This window comes from Chaetomium tenue (assembly GCF_020726465.1).
Source record: "Chaetomium tenue strain MPI-SDFR-AT-0079 chromosome Unknown F5144scaffold_6, whole genome shotgun sequence".
NCBI lineage: Eukaryota > Fungi > Ascomycota > Sordariomycetes > Sordariales > Chaetomiaceae > Chaetomium > Chaetomium tenue.
Genome location: NW_027117334.1, coordinates 1243534 through 1265244, shown reverse-complemented (window position 1 = coordinate 1265244; position 21711 = coordinate 1243534). Strand labels below are relative to the sequence as shown.

The 21711-nt window shown below is 55.6% G+C and overlaps 3 protein-coding genes across 3 annotated transcripts; 1 reads left to right on the top strand and 2 right to left on the bottom strand.

Moving 5' to 3' along the window:
• Positions 1-3409: 3409 nt before the first annotated feature.
• On the bottom strand, positions 3410-5750 carry F5144DRAFT_344712 (uncharacterized protein). Its single transcript, XM_066784250.1, has one exon. The coding sequence runs from the start codon at positions 5518-5520 to the stop codon at positions 3463-3465; it is 2058 nt and encodes a 685-aa protein (XP_066639636.1). The 5' UTR covers positions 5521-5750; the 3' UTR covers positions 3410-3462.
• Positions 5751-7717: 1967 nt separating this feature from the next.
• F5144DRAFT_595172 (uncharacterized protein) lies at positions 7718-8874 on the top strand (the record flags this gene model as incomplete). Its single annotated transcript, XM_066790666.1, has 5 exons — positions 7718-7982; positions 8142-8146; positions 8223-8479; positions 8544-8796; positions 8836-8874. The coding sequence occupies 5 exons, from the start codon at positions 7718-7720 to the stop codon at positions 8872-8874; spliced, it is 819 nt and encodes a 272-aa protein (XP_066639635.1).
• Positions 8875-12098: 3224 nt separating this feature from the next.
• F5144DRAFT_497117 (uncharacterized protein) lies at positions 12099-20708 on the bottom strand (the record flags this gene model as incomplete). Its single annotated transcript, XM_066786187.1, has 10 exons — positions 12099-12402; positions 12654-15835; positions 15892-16179; positions 16229-16518; positions 16579-16738; positions 16805-18382; positions 18437-18551; positions 18605-18954; positions 19019-20536; positions 20655-20708. The coding sequence occupies 10 exons, from the start codon at positions 20706-20708 to the stop codon at positions 12099-12101; spliced, it is 7839 nt and encodes a 2612-aa protein (XP_066639634.1).
• Between the last annotated feature and the right edge of the window lie 1003 nt (positions 20709-21711).

The following is a 21711-nucleotide window of genomic DNA, read 5'->3' as shown; positions in this document are numbered from 1 at the left end:
TACACCACCTAGTTAACTAGAACCTTTGAGGCTACTTTCCTTCGGGCAGTTAAGATACAGTCAACGGCTAGGTCGACCAATCCTGGATTTTTAAAAGAGCTCTTTAGATTTAGATACTGGAAGGAATGGCCATTGGTTCGCACCTGAAATCATCAATTTTGGGTTTATTTTGCTAATGTTGTTGGTGATGGAAGTTTGGTGTAATTGGTTTGTAAGTCAACAACTGTCAACATAACTGCGAAGATTTAGGGATAGATAAAGTAAGGTAAATAAAGCCATCATAGTTGAGCGAGCGAGTCCGAGCTAGGAGATGAACTAAGACATCAAGTCCAGGGCCAGAGACGACCACAGAAACCGGCGTCTTATCTGTTCACAAGTTTTGTTTATATTTGTTTACAACCCCTGAGATGGGATGAGTGCAGCGCATCTCATTCCCGCGGTCCTATTTCCTGAGCGAGGACCACCACCCACCCCATCAAAAGTTGGCCGAGTCGTTATCTGACGTTGGTCCTCAACCTCCCGGGGCAGCGAGTTCAATCCAGCTCCGGCGGGAGGTCACGGGTCCCAGCACAGCCCGGAGAAGGGTTGAAACTGAGCTGGCGGCGCCTGGGATGAGCCCCGGACAGAAAAGAGCATATCCCACCCCCTCCCCGCTCCCCGTTCTCCCTCCGCTTCTGCTCCCCGCCCACCTTTTTTTTCCCCAAGAGGTTTCGTGGCCGGCTGCCGCTAACAGGAGGTGGTTGGTGAGCTCTTGATGCTTTCTTTTTGGCTAGCTAATGCGTGAAGTTGTTAGTCTTTGGTGAGGATAGTTGATTCAAGGGAGTGCTTTGGGGAAGTCTGGTACTGTACCCGTCGCCATGCCGACCCGACAGGAAGGAGAGTTCTGACAGCACATCCTGCTCCTGCTCTGATGTAACAGTCCGCGTCATTTCTGTGTCGATCGATGATTGTGTTGTTGATTTTGGGTGCCCAACCTAGCAGCGATGATGCGTCCAGGACTGTGTCATACTGGGTTACCAGGCTACACGGTCGCCGTAGGGACACAGTGCTATGGAAGCATCATGATCGGCCTCACAGCCTCGCTCGTTTGCACCATCGAGATGCCCCCCGGGGCTGTTGGCTGCGCTCTGGGTCTCCCTATACGTATGCTATCGACCAATCATCGTTGAATCACTCTGGGGGCTTTGGGGCGAATATCGTCAGCGATCTCAAGGTTGGGCCGGCGTGGCCGGGTGTGTTACTCCCGGGTCAAGATGGTGTGTTGGTCGTTGGGTCTATTTGGATCTAGATACTAGAGTGCTAGGTTTGTCGTCCATGGAGACGATATGGTCTGCTCCTGGCTTCCCCACATGACGTTACACGCTGTCGTGCCGTGGGTTCCTAGTGGTCCAAGGCGCTGCTAGGGTAGGGTACCGATCGAGGCTGAGAGTAAGGTGACCTGCAGCAAGCGGTCTGGATCGAGATGCCGCCGGTCTATCCTTGTGGCTTCTTGGGGATCGGAGTTCTAGATGTCACTCATATCCCTGTATTCGTCATATGTTGTGCCATATCCGATGGAATCGGGGCAGCATCAACAGAAAGACAAGACGAGAGAAGGGCCTTATCCGGCCTCTACGTCAGATTATTCGGCAGCATCCAAGGACACCTGGCGCACTTACGTATGTACGAGAGGACTACCACCAGGCCATGCCGGTCTCCAGTGATCAATCTGTCAATAAACCCACGGCGGCGTGCGTGAGGGAGCATATGCCAGTACAGGGAAGCAAGGACGTGTCCGGTCCATTCCCATCCATTCACATTCCCATCTAATTCCCATCCATCCCATCAGCCTTTCCCAACGAGGACTGCCCTGCCATGTGGCCTTGCGTCGGAGCCCAAGTGTCAGGCGACACTACGTCACAAAGTTCATCTATCAGCCTTGATTCAGTCCATGAATCCTAATCCTGACTCGCTGCCGATCACGTGGGAGGGGGGGGGACTTGGCGGCTGGAACCGAGCAGATTGGGGCTAGCAAGCGGGCTCCAAGGGCAGCGAGTAAATGCCAATGGCAGGGCTGTTGTCCGTCACTGGGTAACATTGTTGACTGTTGTGGCAGAACGGGGGTTGGGACCTGGGCACATACAGAAGTGTGGTTGCAATGACACGTATTAGAGCTAATATATGCTACCCTGCTGAGGCTGTGAGCCTGCCATCCTCACACACAACACCCCCTTGCAGTAGATCTGCTCTCAAGTCTCGTTTACAGAGGCACCGCACCTGAAACCAAGTTATGGAGCAACGTAGGTAGTGAAGAAGTCCGTGTATTGCACCTTGCTTTAGTACCTTTAGGTAGTACCTTATGTATGGTATGAAGATAGCTGTATATCGCTTGCAGCTATGCCTTTTTCATCATTTCACAGGGCACTCAATTTCTGGAATATGCTCCCAATAAAACTCCTGATTGAATATCGAATGCTCCTCCCACCCAGTGCCTATGCTAAGCCCTAAAACCCCGAATTTTCCGACTCCAGTGTGCCCCCCGGGGGTCTTTTAGTCTATAGCTTAGGTCTGATGACTGTCCAGTACACTTTACAGAAAATCACAAAAAAAAAAAAAAACGCTCCGCGCTACCCCCTCCCATTATTGTACAGTCTAATATGGCGTCCCGTTCGTTCCAACCAATGTCATCATCATGACTATTAAAAACCCGGAAACAGAAAGGAAGGGTTCCCGGAGAACCCGGGAGTAGCGTAATAAAAAGAGTTTTAAGCGAATAAAATGTGACATGCAGAATTGTACAAGTATGTGGGTTTCGAAGAAAGCCACAATGATGAAGCGACCATCGGAAACGAGTTTTGAGCCCAAAAGTTGCATTGGTGATGTCGACCGGTGGTGCTAATGACGTCATGCTCGGTTCATCGCAAGAAGTCGATGGAGACAGGGAGCCCCACAAAAAGATCGGCAGGGTCCTGTCTTCGCTGGGGACTGACCACTAGGAAGCGGTTTGGAATCCCGAATGTGCTGGAAATAGCCAGGGACGTGGGTCCCTGCATGCGCAGGACACCAAAACGGCTTTGCGTCGGGCGGCAGGCATGGCGGGGTTGCTTCGAGCCCATGTTGGACCAATGACAGGGGCGCAATGGTGGTGTCTCGAATGTCATCGCAACCCTCCATCAACCAGGTCGTCTTCAAGACGAGATGGGACGACGTCATCGCAATACGCGCAGACGAAAGCTTGGAAATGGCGCGGAAGCCCGCCGAAGCTTTGCCAAGCCGAGCCCAAGACTGTGTTGCGTCGTTGGACTATGTTGCGTCGCTGGACTGTGTTGCGTCGTTGGGCTGGCTGTGCTGCGTCGTTGGTTGCTAGGTCCACGTGATGCGTCGCGCTCCAACACGTGCTGCGTCACGCTCCAACTCGAGGAAGTTGGGATGATTGTGTTAGGGCCAACTCGGACCCGGGATGGAATCGGACCCGGGATGAAATCAGCCACCGCGGGGTCCGCGCTTGCGATGCTTTCCCGGGAACTCAATATCCGGGTGACACACGCGGTAGTGTCTAGTGAGTGCATCCGCCCGGCTGAAAGACTTCTCATCGGTACAGAGCTCGCACCGGACTTTTTGCTTGCGAGCATTGTGGATGGTGTGCTCGTGCCGGGTAAGGTCGTAGGGTCTCGAGAAGAGTGTGTTGCAGGGCTTTCCGGTGCTCGGGTTGACGCGGTCGCACCGGTGCGGACCGGCCTGCGTGTTGACCAGAGACGATTCCGCGCCCGGAACCTCTGGCCGTCGTGGGCCGCCGAGCCCATGGCCTTGCCGGTGGCCTTCCCTCTTATGCTTCTGCAGCAGAGCCGGCGTGTCGAAGCGCCTTGTGCAGCCGTGGTAAGTGCACGTATAAGTGCCGCCGTCGGCGCGGGTATCAGCCGGCCGTTGAAGGACGCCATGTGCCGACTCGGTCGCCCCGGTGTCCGCAGACCCCAACCTCGTAGTCGCCCTCGAGGTGTTGCTATTCGAAGGCACGGCGGTTCGTGGTCGAGCTACGAACGGAAACTGCCGCTGTGGTGGCACGCTCGACGGCATCGATGAGCCGAGCAAGTTGTTGAAGGCGTTGTTTCCCATGGGGATCCCATGGAACACTTGTTGGCTGTGCGCCGCCGCGGCCTTGTTGATGGCGTCGGCATCAAAGCCGGTGGTGTCTGGTTGATGGAAAAGGGGAAAGTCCCCATCACCCTCCGACTCGCGGTAGTCGAGCATCGCATCCTTGGGCGAGATGGTCTGAGGCGTAGTCATCCCCATGGGCTGCCCCAACGCCTTTCGCATGGCGTTGTTGTCTTGGTGCCGCATTTTCGGCGCCGTCCCCAACCGCATATGGCTGGACCCTAGGGCGCCCGACGCGGTAGCGGCGGCGTACGAGTCTTCCAGGGAGATACCAGCCAGGGGGGACCCGGGGCGGAACGGCGACCGGTCGTGGGATGCCGACGAGACCGGCGAGTTTGTCACGGCCGATAAATGCTGGTTGTTGGCGGCTTGTACTCGCTGGCCGAAGAGATTGGCCGTCGGCGATATTGATGTCTGAGCCGACGACTGCTGTGGCACGGAGAAGTTCGGGTGGAAGAACGAGCTTGCGTACTCGTCTATGGCGCGTTGGGTGTTTGGCGCGAGAGGGGGGGTGACTATGGCGCCGACTGATGGTGAGCTCAACATGTTTGCAACACAATCGAAAGGATTAGAGCTAGTCTCACCACCGCTGCGCTTCTTGTTCGCCTCGGGCGGCGTGGCGGGCGAGTCAGGTGCCAAAGAGCTCGCCGCCGATGCGGGCTGTGACCGAGACGGCCCAGTCGGATGTTCGAGGAGTACGAGGCCTCGGTCGTTCCTCCGTATTGGCGCGGCAGGCTGGTATGAGAAGCCCGGGGTGCCGTTGTTGTCGATAGGTTGGTAAGAGCCGAGGCCGGGATTGTAGGGGTCGTGATTGATACCAGAGAACGACTTGGGTGTCGGTGCGAGCTTGTAATGGCCCATACTTAGGTCGTCTGGTACGGGAAAGCACTGGGGATCGTGCGGGTCGTTCATGGCAATTTGAGGAGTTGTGTAATTGCAGGGAAAGGGCGATGGAGGGCCGTTCGAGCCCATGGACGACCGAGAAGAATCCCGCTGGTGCGAGAAACGGGTGGCTGGCCCGGGGCCGCCGTTGTGCATCCAGCCTGCTGTTTGCATCGCGTCAAAGGGCACTGGGAGGGCCCCGCCGGGCTGGTCAGAGTCGAACTCAAGTACAGGAGTCGCCGGCACACCCAAAGGACTCGACAACGTATGAGCCGGAGACGAATGTGACAAAGGCGAAGACGAATGCGTCAAAGACGGAGACGCCGGCAGCGCACTGTCCTCGATGGGGTCGGACGGAAGTCCAAGGTCGAGTAACCAGTCGTCGGCGCGTCCGTTATCCCAACTACTGTTGTTGTTGGTATTGACCGTAGGTAGTTGGAGATATTGTTCAAGTTGGTCTTGCTCTTGCAGTTGTTGGAAGAAAATCGGATTGTGGTTTTGTGCCATGTTGTCGGGAGATAGATGGCTTGTGTATGTTGTTGGTTGTGGCAAATCTGGGTGGAAGATGTTTGACTCGATTCTTTATAACTGAAGTCCTTGGTGCGGATGGAGTGTGGGGGGAGGGTGCGTTGACTAATTGTGGGCCATGGGGTGACTCGATTGAACAGCCTGGCTGAATGACGTCGGAGTCAGGGTTCTTTGTGCAGGTGTGCGCAGGTCCCTTGTCTGCAAGTGGGCGATGCGATTTGATGGGTGACAGGGGACAAAGGATACCCGGCCGTGTCCGCGAAAAAACAAGGGCCCAGAGAGGTACCTCGGCTTGTAGACGGACAGTGTACTTTCCATGCCTGGGCTAGACCCTCAATGGAGCGAGGTCCGGCCTTTCTAATTGGCCGGAACAGGCCTGGCCCCCTTGGCTCTTCGTCGCCGAACCTCCTGCAGATGAATGAAAATCGCAACAGCGCAGCTGATGCCGCGCGCGAAGACAGTTTGATGCGAGAGCCGACTCGACTGATCTAGCACTTTCCTTCCGTCCTTCTCCACTTGGTAACAGCTTTCCTCGAAGCCTCTCAGGGCAACCTACGGTACCGAATTTTGACATCTGCCATCTGCCATCTGCCATCTGCCATCTGCCATCTGCCATCTGCCATCTGCCATCTGCCATCTGCCATCTGCCATCTTCCAGCTCATTCGTCACGTAGTCGAGATCTCAGTAACAAGCGTTCTAGACAACCTGTTATCGGCGGATTTGTCAATATGTGCATCGAGGCCGTCGGAATACGAGACATTCAAATGCAGTGCAAAAAAAAGATGCAGCGAAAGCTGAACAAATGCTGACCAGTGCGTGGTCTGGATCAAGATCGATTGATGCTTGGCTGACTTCTTTGCTTGAACTTTAGGGAGTGGGGCTTAAGCCAAGCACGTGCCAAGTTCAAGCAGAGAATCCAAACCAAAGTTGAGAAAACGGATGAATATTTTGTATATCTGGCTTGGCAGAGCTTGGCATTTGGTTTGTAACCAATGAGCTAACCCGCTGATGAATATGAACTCTCTTTCAGGACATTTCAACGCAACCGTCAGAAATCAACAATGGTCTTGGGACGAATGAAATGCACGGCTTTCGCACTGCCACTCGGCATTCCTAGCAGCAATCGATTAAAGCCGACCGCGCTTCGGCTGCTGAATCCTTTCCGGTAGCCAGCACAGAACCGCGCTGCGCCATCCGCTAAGTACGCAGGTACGGTCGCCATGGGTCGTGTATCAGGAACCCAAACGACCCTACCAGTGATGTCCATAGCATATGATTCATCGCCATGCATTGGAGCGTGATGTTCAAGGCGAGATCCCCAGAGGCCCACCACAGTGGGCGGCCGCCAACAGACCACTCCGCTTCTCCGCGGCTCAAGAGAACACTTCGACCCACTTGCTGGCTCGGCTCAACCCCCGCTATGAGGCTTGCGCGTCACTAGCCACAACTCCGAGGTATCCTCCGAGAAGCGACGAACCATCCAGCATTATCCAATCTCGCCAGTGTGGCTGTTCATCTTGACTCTTGCTCAACAAAAAGAAGCCAGCTGGAAAATACGTACATACGTACGCTCGCTTGCGGATCTCTTGTTTCCGGCCCACTAACTTGACTTTTGTTTACCAATAACCGCGGCTGGTGTGGATAGTAGATGTGGCGCAACGTCGTATGTACCAAGGACAGGCGCAAAATGTGGCTTGCAGACCGCACCACCAGCTCAACATGAAGCAGAAAAATCCTGTTTCCAATTTAGCTTCCTAGATTTCGTTTGCGTTCTCGAGATTCCAAATATCCCTTTTCTTGGACAATATAGTGCCGAACGCCCATTGGTTAGATAGGTGGCCGTTTCTTGTGATGAGATGTTGCTCCGGAGGATGTGGTCTCAAGGTGGTGTTATGTACCTGGTCCCGTGACTAGACATCACATGACCTTGGCAGCTGATGCTGCTCTAAGCGGGTGCGACTTCTTGGGATTCACTCCCGCCCGTCTCTCCCAAGACTAATCAAAATGGCGAGCTGACGAAGTAAGTAGCTGCTATTCTACCAGTGTAGTGTCGCCTCCGGGTGAGTCAATCGAAGCAACTGGAGCTGCGCGGGTCCGAGCTAGGCTTCCAATTTTCTTTCGTCTTGCGTACGACGACTTCGACAACGACTCGAGTTTCTGCTTGGCGGGTGCGCCATGCCGGTAGTATCGGAGTTGAGGTGGGCGCCGCGGGCCGGATGCGGCTTGTTGATTCGCTCCGCTCCGCCGGCACCTCCACCCCCAGTCCGCCAGAGAGCGCAGTTGCGTAGGGAGTTAACAAGACGTCTCCGAGTCCCCGAAACCTGGTTTTCGCCGCAGGTCGATGCTGAACCGCGCAATGATAGTTTCCGCACATTTTGTGGCTGGTCCTCGGGGATTCGCTGGGTCGCGGCCGGGGAATTGTCGCCGGGGTTCCTGGTTGGTGCGAAGGGTCTAAACGCGGGGAACGGCGGGATCGACGCCGACCGGGACCGGGGTTCTCGGAGCCAGCCTTGACTGCGCTTTTCCAACGGCTTCCTCCATATGACTAACAGCCTCGACAACTACACTACTTGTACTGATACGAAACCGATGAATGAAGACGAGGTGGGCGAAGGCAGCGCAGCGGCCTAACAAGCTCGGCGACTGACTACCTATTCGGCGGGAACTTCGGCTCGGGTAGGTTTGTTACCGCTGCTGCCTTCGCAAAAATGCCAATCGTCCGATGCACCGTTCGGGTCCCTGCCGTGTCTGGCATTTCTGTCCGGCACGGCTTCCAACCCTATTTTGGCAGTCGGTAACCAATGATACCATCCCCAACAACCGACACTCGAGGTCAAAGGGCTTCGCTGCATTCGCCCGGCTGTATCATTCAGCGCGGCTTGCTCCATCTGATTGCTCGGTCGGCGCCGACTCGTCCCAGGTGTCGCTGCGCGCAACGTGGTGCATGTGCTCACCCTCTCGTGCCTCTGTTCCTGTGTACATGGCCCGCATCGACAGACAGTGATGCGGCCGACGCTGGGGATCTGGCGCACCAAGCTCCACGTGTCGCGTGCGTTCAGCCGGTCCAACAACACTTCGGCGACTCTCGACCACCAGTCCCACCCCTTGGAAACATGTCCTCATCTCCTAAAGGGCTCAAGACGGGGCAGGGTGTTCTGGAAGCAGCCTGTAATGCATTGCCGATTCGAAATACTGGCTTGCAGAGCCCAGATCGCCCTAACTCATGCAGCAGCAAAAACACCAATCATGGTCTGGTGTCGCACCAAGGCCTGGCTGTGCCACGCATCTGCCAGATTGAGGCCTCGGTCCCCACTCCCTCGATTCAGAGCTGACCAATGGCGCATGCAGGCCTCCCCCCAACTTGACAAGTGGGAGGTGCAGATCTTTTTTTTTTTTTTCCTTGTGGCTTGTCTACTGTCGGCGCCCCCGGGTGGTCACAAGCGGTGGTGTCCCAAACTCCTGGACCGGCGACCGTTGACTTTTTCGTGCGCCCACTGCGGGGAATCAGGCGATGACCTTCAGGTTGGCAGGGTCTAGCTCCGCTGATCTTTGCGATTCCAAGGACCAAGGAGCTTTGCCTTGAAACATGATGTTTGCTTCGAGCTTGGAGCTCGGGGGCATCGGGGGTGGGCCCGCGAGCAGCGATTCGGCGGATAGCTTCAAGTCGATCGATGTGCGAGACGAATAATCCATCGTTTTTACCCACAAGCTAGAGGCGATGATGGACTGCTTCAATCGTCAGGAGGATGCCCTGCCGACCGCGGCCTTGGCCCCTGCCCCCTGTATGTCGAATTCGCTGTCTCGCGTTTTCGCTCGAATCTCGGCATGCTTCACGCAGAACACAACCAGGCCGCCCTTCGCAGGATTGTATGTACGTTAGCACGCTGGCACGCTGGGTAGAAATAGGGGTGCACCCAAGAGAGGTTAACAAATAGCGAGACCGACGACAAATTCTTCCCTGCTGCATGTGGCAGCCACACCGCCGAGAAGAAAAATTTTCCCCGTACCACGTTGCCGCCAACGACAGTAGGTGCGAAAAAGTAGAAAGAAAGATTCTTCCATGGTTGCATGAAAAATGCCATCCTTCCCGACGGTGCGGGTGGGAGGGAGCAAGGGCCGGAAATGTCTGTTTCCTGGTGTCGCATCGCAGCGAGCTAATGCAGGACATGCTGCTGCCCAGGCTAAAAATGGGAGTACCAGCCCCGCTAGCCCCGGAAGGGGTATGGGATACGGCATTCGGAAAGAGGTGCACAGGCCCTTCTCGCGATTTCGGTGGGCCTTCGGAAGTCGCCGATGCAAGTTGACAGGGCCTTGAAAGCCGTCGGACGGAATCGGTCTCGACTCCGTCCATTTTTCATTCGTCTTACAGCAACAACTCCAACCCAAACGCCCGACCAAACGGCCGAACGCTTCCTTTTTTGTGACAGATGTGGTATCACCCCCCCCCCCACCTCAAAAGAAAAAAAAGAAAAACTATGGGCTAGGTTTTCTTTTGCTTTTCCGGTGCCGGCAGTGTGTCGATGCACACATCGCGGCAGAGTTTTTCTAGAAGGTCTGAAGTCGCACATTTCTCGTCATTTCAATTACGAGATAACACCGAACTCGTTTACAGTGTTTGGTAGCGTAACATGCTTGATCACTGATCACTATTCGTACCCTCTTACGGTTCTATCGGGCCGGATCTACGTTACGACTACATAACAGAGTATGAGTCTTTCGCTAAGCGATACCGAAGCAGGTATTTTCAATCCAGACACCGAGTTCGGTCGATGATTACGAACGATTGGAAAGCGAGGTCGTTTTCAGGCGGCGTTACGGTACGTCCGGGACTTACACGCGCCCTTTTGCGAAGTTTCAATTACTCGGCGAGACGATGAAAAAGCGCCTTTCGCTGGACACTTCGCTTTACGAATACTCGTCCGTATACGAGTAGAACTCTATTTTAGGTGCTTGCATGTCTACAGGTACTCTTTGGCAGTGAGGTAGCTCCCATAATCTTTAATGTAGTCCATCTTACCGAGCACTTTTTACTGCGGCAGGTGGAGAGAGGCGAGACCCCCCGACCGCCTGAATGGACTGTGCCTCGCAGATCTGGGCTTAACGAACCCACCAGGATCCCGTCGAATCAAACGGCCCGGCCAAAACCCCAGCTGGACCCATTCCCCGGCCCAACCCGTGCGGCATGGAGGGGAGGGAACACTGCTGCAGCGGGGCAGTGGCACAAGCAAGAGCTCTTACACCCCTCCCTTTTTCAGCTCGCGCTCGCATTGCACCCCGGCCAGAACCGACAGCATGGAACTGGAGGAGGAAAAAAAAGCAAGAGAGAGGTGAAAAACGCACGTCAGCGGCGCAGGAGACATCACGCCATGAATTGCTGCCGTACGTCCGATTCCAGGCCCGAACGCCCAATTTCTCAAGTGCCGAGACATAGTTTCAGAAATCAAAAATCGAAAGAATCCAGTGAATCGCACACACCTCATCTGCAGCGGCCGCCGGTGCCGGCGCCGGCGCCGGCCGATTTGATTGGGGCCTACATAAAAGAAAATAGGACAATCAGGCGCCGGTAAATCTCAGCTAAGACCTTCGCAACTCTCCGGATGTGTGGTGGGAGAGCTACGGAATAGGGGGCTAGACCACGGCCGGGCGGCCGGCGAGACGGGCCTAGAATTCTCCACATGTCCGGTCTGTTGGCCGACGTGCGCGGGTGCAACGTCAGGAGGTTCGCTACACGACATGTACCTTTTTTGCGCGGGATGGCCCAGGGGTAAGGAAGGGCTAGACCAAGGAGGCCGAACTATGAGGCCGTTAGATTTCCGCATCTGTTGCAACAAAATGCAGATCTTAGGTAGGAAAGCAATACCATGGGAATGGTAGGAACGAGGAAGGGAAAATCACGCATCGATCACTGCATCAAACAGGATCAACGGCTAAACACAATTTTCATTTTTTCATCTCCGATCCTTCACCAACCCGACCTCGGTTTCCAAGGCCCGAGACAGAGAGAGGACAGACTCGTATGCTGAAGTCACCGAACCACAAACCCACTAGCACTCAAAACACAACTCCTCAAACTATGCCCCTTACCGCCTTCCGCTATGAGAAAACCCCATCCAATTTTTTTTCGGTCTCCTCGCTCAAAAAGGAATGCTCGAGGAAAAAAACACCAACACCACTATTCAACGTGCAACATAGGTAACTCCCCGCCAGCCATCGCGTCGTGTAAAAGCGAAAGAAACTGGTATATTCAACCAACCCCACAGTGTCCAACAAACAACAGAGCGACGCGATCGACACCCCCCTTCCCCCTTCTCATCTTCCTCTTGTTGTTCAAACAAACACCGCTTGCAATCCTTCGCATTCTCGTGGGCCTGGTATCAGGCCGGTCAAACTCGGCCGGCCCATCAATCACCCTCAGATAATGATGAGCTAGAACACCCAGTAGGTTAGCCAAAGCCCGTTCGATCGCCCAGAACAAAACCCAGCACAATAACACCACACCTCACCCACTCCACCCCCCTCACTCAAAGTGAGAAACGGGAGTAAGAGCCCCGCGTAATCACCCCCTTTCCCCAACACCCAAAAACAAAAAGAAACTCACCTCAATCAACTTCTCCGTCAATCCGAAACACGTGCGATCCTGCTGTTCCTGTGCCAGATTGAACGAGCAGCTGCGCCAGAGGCCGGCAAAGCCGAGGTCGTCGAGCGTGTCATTGAGCGCCGCGGCCGACGCGTCGAGTGACGAGGCCGAGAAGCGTGGGTTAGACGTCAGCGTCTGCAGCAGCGCGTGTGCTGACTCGAGCGTTGCTGACGACTGGCAATGCAGCAGGATGTCGTCGAGCAGGGAAATTATGGGGGCGCATCTGTAAAGGAGGGAGTGCGGTGGTTAGTTTAAACTTTCTCTGTTTTTTCCTGTGGGGATGGGATGGAATAGGATGAGATAGATTGAGATAGAATCAGATAGAATCAGATAGAATGGGATGAACTAGTGATGAGATGAACCAGTAGTGAGATGGGATGGGATAAAATAGGGATGAGGTACAAGAAAGAGTGGGCGGAGTAGGATGGAATATGATAGGATGAGATGGGATGAAATAAAACAGAATAGACATACAGATGCATCGCAACGGTTGGCCGACCCTGCGCAATACGGTTGAGCCACTGCAAACTGCGGTTCTGCACCGCGTCCTCGAGGTACTGGAAGTCGACGAGCTCGATGGCCGTGTTGAGCAGCAGGTCTTTGTCCTTCAACCGCGTTAGGTCCTGCTCGGCGCGCAGCGCTGCCGGGTCTGACACGCCCGAGAGGCTGACGTTGATGCCCGCTGCCCAGAGGTGCTCGCGCAGCTCGTCGACCGAGGCGGCCCGCGCCAGGATGAGTATCATGTACGGCGACGCGGCGAGGTCGTGGATGTCGCGTTCGCCTCGGCTGGCTGAGGCGCTGCCGGGGTTGGCCTTGATGGGAATGGTCATTTCTAGGAACGAGGACAGGACCCGCAACGCGGTGGTCTTGGTGACACCGTCCGTCAATCCTCTCACTAGGCACGCGCACGCGGCGTAGTGGAAGTTCTCGCTGTTGAAGTGGATCCCGTAGGCGTCATCTAGCGGCAGAGCAGCATCCTCGAGCTGGTTCCGGCCCTGGAGCAGGTAAGGCACCACCTTGTCGCCGCCGCCGCGCATGTCGCCGGTCGTGCTAATGTTAGTGAGCACGGCCTCGAGGAACATGGCGGTGCAGTTGAAGAGGTTAGACGGCACCAGCCGCAGCAGTGAGATGGCCAACCAGAACAGTTGCAAGCCGTAGCGGGAGGCCGACGGCAGCTTGGCCATCATCTTGGATAAGGAGGTGACGATGGCGACGAGCATATCGCTGTTGCTGTCCTCAGCGAAGCGGCCGACACTGTTGCGCAGCGCAACAAGAACCTGGTAAAGCAGGTCGTCGTCAACCTCCTCACGCGCGAGGCAGCCCATGACGGTAAAGGCCCGGGGCTGGATGGCGGGGTTGTTCTGGAAGGCGGTGCTCGCGACCAGGCTCATCCACCTCGAGCGCCAGGCGTTCGCCATATCGACGGATGGCGCTGCAACGGCGCATGTTTCAAAAAGAATCGTAGCCAGGTTCTCCGTCGCGGCCAGCGTCGGACCGGCCTCTTGGTTCGTCGAGATGGACGCGCCATCGCGCATGAATGTGACCGAGTTGACAAAGATGTCGCCCTTCGGATCCGACAGTGTCTCGAGCGTTGCCCTCAGCTTGGTCAGCCTGTCCTCGTCGAGGGAAAATGAGGTGCACGCCGAGTGGATCGAGTTAATCAGCAGCCGGTGGACAGCCACTCTGACATCTGGCATGCCCGTGTTCGCAAGCATCGTGACGACGTGGAAGATCTCCGGCAGGTACATTTGTGCCTGCACGCCGCTGTCGAACGACAGCGCCAAACAGAACTGCAGCAGCACGCAGATCTCGTCCCACACCGCATTGTCGGGCAGGGCCTTGGTCGCCCGGAGCGACGACCGATTAAGTGCTTTCCGCAGGCGCGAGATGACCTTTCCTCTCAGGGTAATCGTGCCGATGGCGTTGGTGATCGAAGTCAACGTCTCAGTCTGGTCGTCCTCGAACCCATGGTTGAGGGCTGTCTTGATGATCTCGTCAAGGAAGATATCCAACAACACCTCATCCTGGTAAATGACCGGCCAAACCGACTGTTCCAGCGCGAATGTCAGCGTCAGGTCCGACAGCGCGACATCGATCAGCTTCCTAAACAGCGCGGCGATCTTCTCTCTCGCCTTGTCGCTCTCAACCTCGCCCGCCAGCAATGACGTCCGTAGCCCAGGAATCCAGGGCGCCATGTACGCCAAGCTCAGGGGCTTTTGCTCGTCCAAGAAGCTATCCCACCCTACGAAGAACTCATTGAGAAAATCCGCCGTCAGCTGCGGTTCAGTCTGCGCCAGGCTCTTGCTGATCTTGATGATGAACCGCGACGGGTCCATCGGCACCGAGATTTCCCTCGTACTCAAAAGCTTGGACGCGGCCGAGAACTTGAACGCCTTGCACAGCGCACTGAGCAGGTTATACGACGACAACCTCAAGACGGGGTCAGGAGTGGCAAGGTTAGTCAGAGCCAGGTTCAGCAACGTCCCTGGTACGTCTTGCGGCCGGATAAGCCGCTCAAACGACTTCGTCGCCCTAGTGTCCTTAGCATATTTGGTTTTCGCGGCACGGATGGCTTGCAGGACTTCGCCCTTCAAAGCGCTCGTGAAGTACATGACGATTCGGCCGTTGTCGGCCCTGAGGCCGAACGCCGAGTCACCCTCTGTCTGGATCGAGGTGGGCGCTTCGTCGACCTCGCCTAGCCGGAAGATGTCGTTGACCGTCGTGCTCATGCGCAGGCCAGGTACTTCTTGTTTCTTGGTCGTGGTGACCTGCACAAACTGGTTGCCGACTTTGATGATGACATCGACCTTGCCCTTGGACTTCGATAACCGGGTGATGGGATGGAAAACATAGCGCGTGTCCGTCACCACGCTGATGGTCTCCTTAGGAAGATGCAACTGGCTGAGATGGAAGTGCGACTGCAGGTCTTGCAGGCTCCCCATGAGATTGTACTGCACATTTGCCGGACTGAACACGCTCGTCTCGGTTTTGGAGGCAACCCGAAGGATCCGCCTGAGGCACTTCTTCGACGCGCTATTCATGTTGTAGACGTATATGCGCGTGAGTTGCCGAGACAATTCCCGTGGCGTGAGCAGTTCTAGCTTGTGGAATAACTCGTCCTTGGGTTCGTTTTGCCCGCTGTAATACGTCGAGTCGATGAGGAGACCAAAGGGCCGATGCCACAGCCGGCTGGCAATCTTGAGGTAGCAGTAAATCAAAGTGTCATAGTCGATAGACTCGGCGTCGATGTTGCGCAAAATAATGCAGATTATGGATAGCCCGTCCTTGCTCTCGCCGCCGTCGTAAACGGCGCGGGCTGTGAGGAACGACTCAGCGCTCCGGAAGGCGTTGCGGAGCATGAAGTCCTGGAATCTCGAGTAAGACGGCGGACTGTTCCCCGAGATTTGCGGTCGGTTCCACGTCACGGCCAGAGGCGGTGGGCCCAGGTTCATGATGAGATTTCTCAGCGGTTCGATCACGGGCGTCCGACTTCTTGTCGACTCGGCCGGCGATCGCACGAACTCTCTCTTCTCCTTGGAGGCCAACCGCTGGCGTACGTGGTCCCAGTGCTCGTACAAAAACCTGTGGAGGGCCACGCAAGAGCCAAATTCGAACGATTCTCCCCTACCAATCGTGTCCAGGGCAGTTGGCGGAACCTGCGCTCAGTGTCAGCCAAGCATCTCGGCGACAATTTCTATGTCGAAGGACTCACCGAGATCTCTCGCAAGAAGGTCGTGACTTTGTAGATATTGTTAGTCAGGAAATCAATCAGCGGAAACATGTACGGCTCCTTGGCGCCAAAGAGAACGTTATTTGCCAGGTTTTGGATGACTTTAGCGATGAGTAGCAGCCCACGACGCATTTCCTTCGAAGGCGGAGTTGCCACCAAGCCTTCGGCCTCGGGAGCGACAATCGCCGGGCAGAAGAAGCGGAGGAAGATAAAGGCCCCCACGGCGGTGTACTTGGCGTCGGGGAATCTTTCCACAACCGCTTCCGAGATCTGCCTTCGGTTAGCATGTATCTCAAACCAAAACTAGGCTATGACATACGATATTACAAATCTGGCGAAACGAGGCCGGCATGCTTGACGTCGAGCCGCAGATGTTGTCGATGAACACCCGTGCCACTATCTGCAGATTGTTCACGTTGGTTTGCAGCTCCTCCGGAGAGTTGACCCTGGCCGGGTCAAGCTCCAGACTCAGGTCCTTGGACGTCATCATGAGCCGCTCAACGACATTCTGTAGTGTGTCTTTAAGGTAGCCGACACCTTTCCACTTGGCGTAGATGGTCAACATTTTGGTGGCCACGCATGTTCGGCGCAGGAGCTCAGACTCATTATCTACCGCACTGTCAGTTCAAAGCGTTGTGAGGAGGCTACAGCTGACGAGGATCTACCCACCTGTTTCCTCGATCTCCTGCTTAATTAGGGCCTCGAGAAGCACGTAACATGATCCTCTCGACTCGTAAATATTCAATAGGGAGATGGTGAGCTCATCCACCTCATGACTGGGGCAGACGGCGCTCATGGCTGCAGCCAAGCTCGGGTCACTCGCAAGGAGCTGCTCGATCGGTTAGCCATTCCGCTCGGCCGCCAACGAGGGAGAATAAAAGAAATCAATACGAACCTCCAACAGCTTATCATACTTCTCATTCACAGCAGCATCGCTCAGGTTGTTGAACTCAGTGCCTTGAATAAGGATATTATACAGAACCCTGACGAACGCGGTCCGAATATCCGGGTTCTCGTGATACCCTATGCTCAGCGAATGCTTGAGGCCGACATCAATATTGGCGCTGAGGAGATTGGACAGGATCGTGATGGCGAGGTCCGATGTCGATGCCTCGGACGCAGCTCCGGGTCCGCTGCCACTAGAACCAAGGTAATAATTGCCATGGTAGCCATGAGGGTCACCCACGCGACCCAAGTCCGGCCCATTCGAATCTATGTTAAGGAGCGACAGGAAGCGGTTGAAGTATTGATGGAACATCTGCGACTTGAGCTCGCTGGTGCCGACATCGGTCTGCCCGTCGCCCGGCTGGAGTGGCAGCCTGAAGGTAAGTGTGGAAAGGGAGCGGAGACAGGCTTTGTCAAGATCGCGCTGGACGCGGATCATCTCGTCCTGGCGGCCGCCCGCAGTAGGCGCGGAATCGCGGGGAGAGCGCGGGCGAGCGATCCAACGGAAGATGTACTCGAGCAGCTGGTTGCGGATACGCACATCATCGCGCAAGTTGAGCTGTTCCTTGCGTTTTGTCACCGCTTCGACGAGCTGGCAAATCTTGATCTTTACGCGGAGGCTGTTGGGTGTCTCGGCGACGCCGTCAAGGCTTTTGGCAAAATTGAGACAGAGGCCGCCGAGGTGAAGGGTCGATGCGGCGCCGAGATCCGATGGTGTGTCGAGTCGCTCAACGAGGACCTTCAGGAGCGAAGAGGACTGCTCCGCAAAGATGATGTCGTTGTCTTGACCTTTGATGCTCGGCTCAAGAGCGCCGGCAAAGAGTACATCAAGCTCCGTCTCAAGCGCCTTGAACAGGGGCTGGAACAGGGACGGTGGTACCTCGGAGGAGAGGACCTCCCTCATAGTCTCGCGGACGCGGACGTTAGCGCACGCCAGCAGCTGGATGCTTAGCCTGAGGTAGCGGGTCAGGAGTGGCTCTTCGTGGTTTCCGGACGACAGACGGTCGATCCATTTCAGCCCGCTGATAGCAGGCTCCTCGAGGTTGGTGGCCTGCTCGGCGGTACAGATACCTCCCAACGAGGCGAGAAAGCCCGAATAGTTCCGCCACTCAGCCACCATCCTTTCTGTGACGGCTTGGCCGGCGCCCGCCTGTGAAATCTCCATGGAAAGATGCAGCCACTTGTCAAAGACAAACTCCCAGGCATCGAGAATACCGGCGCTGGGGTACTGCATACGCCTTAACAGGGCCCTAACCCTCTTTTGGAATGCCACGATCCCGGTGAACCTGAAGTCACGCGATGAGATCTCGCCAAAGATTTCGCCATTGCGGAGGAGAGTCAAGGATGATTTTGCCGTTGCCGGAGCAGTGTCAATGAGGCGGCATTCGTCGAGGAAGGTGCTGATACAGGAAATGACGGTTTGGCAAGCTTCCATATCCGCTGAGCAGAGCGAGACTAGGAATAGCCTCTCTAGCTTGCTTGATGCAGCAGTTCGCTCGGGTATGTCGTCTGAAGTGTGACCCAGTTCCTGCTCAGGGGTTAGCAAATCTGCCACATGAGCTTGAAGGGGGTAATGATGTACCGGGATCGATGTCAGGAGAAGCAGCCTTGACCCGAGATACCCGTTGATAGATCTGAGCGTCTCAGCCGTGCAGGGTAACCTAGCCTTGTCACAGATGGAGATGAGAATGAGCGACCTGCTCGTTGTTAGCCCATACCACCGATTCCCGTGAGTCAGAACAACACGTACGTCAACCTCCAAAACTTCGTTTTAAACGCCTTTGACCCGAGTCCCTCAGAAGACCTCAGGTTCGCAAGGACCCTTTCCTTCGCAAACAACCGTTTCGCAACGCCCGTCGCCAGCCGCCTGACGGATTCATCAGCGGCGATGATGCACGATATGAGTGCGCCCAGGTTCTCCTCGTAGAACTGATCTCGCTCCTCCTCGTCTGTGGGTGGGCCCTCGAAGAGGGTCATTGGCGAGGCGTCGAGGAAGCTCAAGATATTGCACACCATGCTGATCGACGGGGGGCTCTCCACAGCGTTGCGCTGGGCGCTGTGGTCTTCGATGTACCCGTCGGCAAGGAGGACGGCCATGGCCTTGGGAGGGAAAGTCAGCGGCCCGGAGGACGGAGGTGCTGCTTGTTGAACCGGGAAGACTTACCTGCAATTTCCCCTGAATAAAAGCACTTACGGTGCTAAACAGGGGCTGATATCTCTGGTTGTTCTCTAAGCGCGCAAAGTGGGCACACGCCTGGACAACGGCAATTTTGAAGCTGTGCGGCGCCGAGGACGAGAGACAGGACACTGCGAGCGACTCGACCGAGTGTTCAAAATTGAGATGCAGCAGCGACACGAACGCGGCTGTCATGATGTCCTGCTCGTACAACACAGCCTCTGCACCGGGCGTGAACCGCCGGAAAACGGCGTCCCGAACCTCATCCTGCACATCCATGGCGTAGCTCATCAGCGCCGAGTCGCTCTCGGCATCAAAATGCCGCGCGGCCCTGAGCAGCAGCACGAGACAAAAGGCGGCTTGCTCGTTCCGGTTTCTGAGCGCCTTTCTGAGTCCATCAAGGAATTGTACTTTCTTGGCGATACTAGCCCCCTTGGATTCGCGCATGTTGCTGGCCACCTCAAAGACATCTGGCTGGAGGAACAACAGTGTCATCTGCATCGGAAACATGCCCTTGCGCCGTCCGTTATCGCCAATAGTCAAGGTCATGTCGAACAGAGTATCGGGGGCGTTATCGCGGCGCTTCGGACTGCTCATGGAGTGCAATTGGACAAACTCGGCCGGGTACCTGTCCAACCAGCGGGTGATGATCTGGGGCATGACGACGGCGATGGTGTTCTGGAAGGACTTCCGGTAGTGCAGGAAGCTGGAGCAGAGCTCTTGCACGACGAGACTCAACTTCTGACTGTCAGCCCAGAAGAACGAGACGAGGCGTAGCATGACAAGCGCGGCACGCTCATCATCGGCAGCCGTAGGGCTCGGAGCTACGGCGGCCCCCTGATTAGGTATGTTACGCGCCGTGTACATCACGTTGCGGAAGAACTCGAAACCGGCGGTCCATGTTGACGCCGTTACGTACTCAACGATGAGCTTGACGTTTGCTTCGACGGCGCCCGCATGCGCTGCTAGGAGGTTTCGTGTGTCTGGAGCCTCACTGGACGAGGCCGAGAGGGGTGTTCGCGTGGGTTCTTCAAGGCCGGAGGCCATTATATGCTTGGCGGACGAATCGTCAAGTATCGCCTTGGGTGGGATCGAGTAATTATCTGGAATAGGCTCGAACAACACCTTAGTGACCTCAAACATGCGGGCGAGCTGTATATCGCTGAGTGGTTCCGGAGGGGGGAACGTGGCTCGCTGCGAAGGCGAGAGTGAGCCATCGGGATTGGGGGTAGGGCCCGGTCTGTCGCCAGGACCCTTCTTACGATACCAATTGCTGGCGCAGCAGTCCGCGATGAGCTCGACGACATAGAGTTCCGAGAGGAGTACATGGGGTGGGTGGGAATGTACGGTCTTGTAAGGGCGGTTGAGTTCCTCGAGGAGAGTCAGGAGAGCATCGAGGATAAGGTTGATGGATGAGGCGCTGATCTTAACCAGCGAGGCGCGGGTGATGGAGACAATGTCATCCTGGGATAGGTCTTGGGTTGGCGTGCCGGTGCGGTGGGGGAGCTGTTGTCGACACCATCAGCATTGATCGATACATTCTACCATCGCCACATTCGTCATAATAGGCAGCGGGGCAGCACTATAGAGGGCTTCAAGGTGCGAAAGAAGAGAGAACACGCACTCTCGTGGTCAACCTGTCCACTAGGCAGCCCACCAGGCCCGCGTCGCCGTTCATTGTGCGTTGACGGAAGCAGGATTGGGCCGGCGCCTTCCCATGATTTGGACTTTAATTATTCTTTGATTTATTGTTTTATTTACCGATCACGGCGTCGGGGCCGCACGGCGGACCGTTGCCAGAGCAGAGACCGGGATAGCTATGACAATAGTCAGATGATAGACAATAGGTAGACGTGGTGTTCGCGCGCAGCTCGAAACGGTAGCGGCGCTGTCCTGCGGCAGCCGTCGGGGAGGCGACGGGATGGAAGCGTGTGGGATCGGGGAGTTTGGCTATAGGATGGATGTCTGGAAACGAGACGAAATTAAAATCGGGAAACGGACAACGGAGGTTTTTGCTTAGGTTCCTCAACGGGGGCGCACTTGCCGGATTGCGGTTGCGGCAGGCGGGGGAGAGACAGCGCCAAACCGGAGCGGGGACCCCTGCTATCGTCGCAGAGCTCTGGTGGGCCCCGATCGAGGGCCTCGCTAGTGAACCCAGTCCAAATTCGGGATGGGGCTCGGCAGGAAAGCAGCTCGACACCGCACACCGCCCGCCCATCCCTCGGCCCCTAACGTTAGTGAACGGTTCCTGCATCCGCGTTTGATATTAGCACCATCCTAAGCTCTGTGGGGTTGTGGAGGTGTAATCTTAAACATCGTGTTCATTCAACTTCCATCATCACTTTAGTTATTTTGTTATTATCGAGAAGGGAAGTACGATTAACTTGGGAAACAATTATTTTGGCTCTACAAAATACTTTTTAGATATCGGAGCAATAGGATACATGGGATGAGCCAAAAGGATTGCATACGCAGGGTCCAATTGAATGCCCTTCCATATGTGATGCAACCTTCCGTGGTCGCTGTGTTGCCATTCAAATGGATGCAGCTTGTTCATCACTGCCATGAGGAGCCACTAGAGCAGCAATGTGATGGGTTTAACCCGAAGCGAATGGTTGACAAAAACATAAGCAATTCTGGAGAGGTTCCTCCGCTGTCCCTATCCATGTAATCCAGCATTG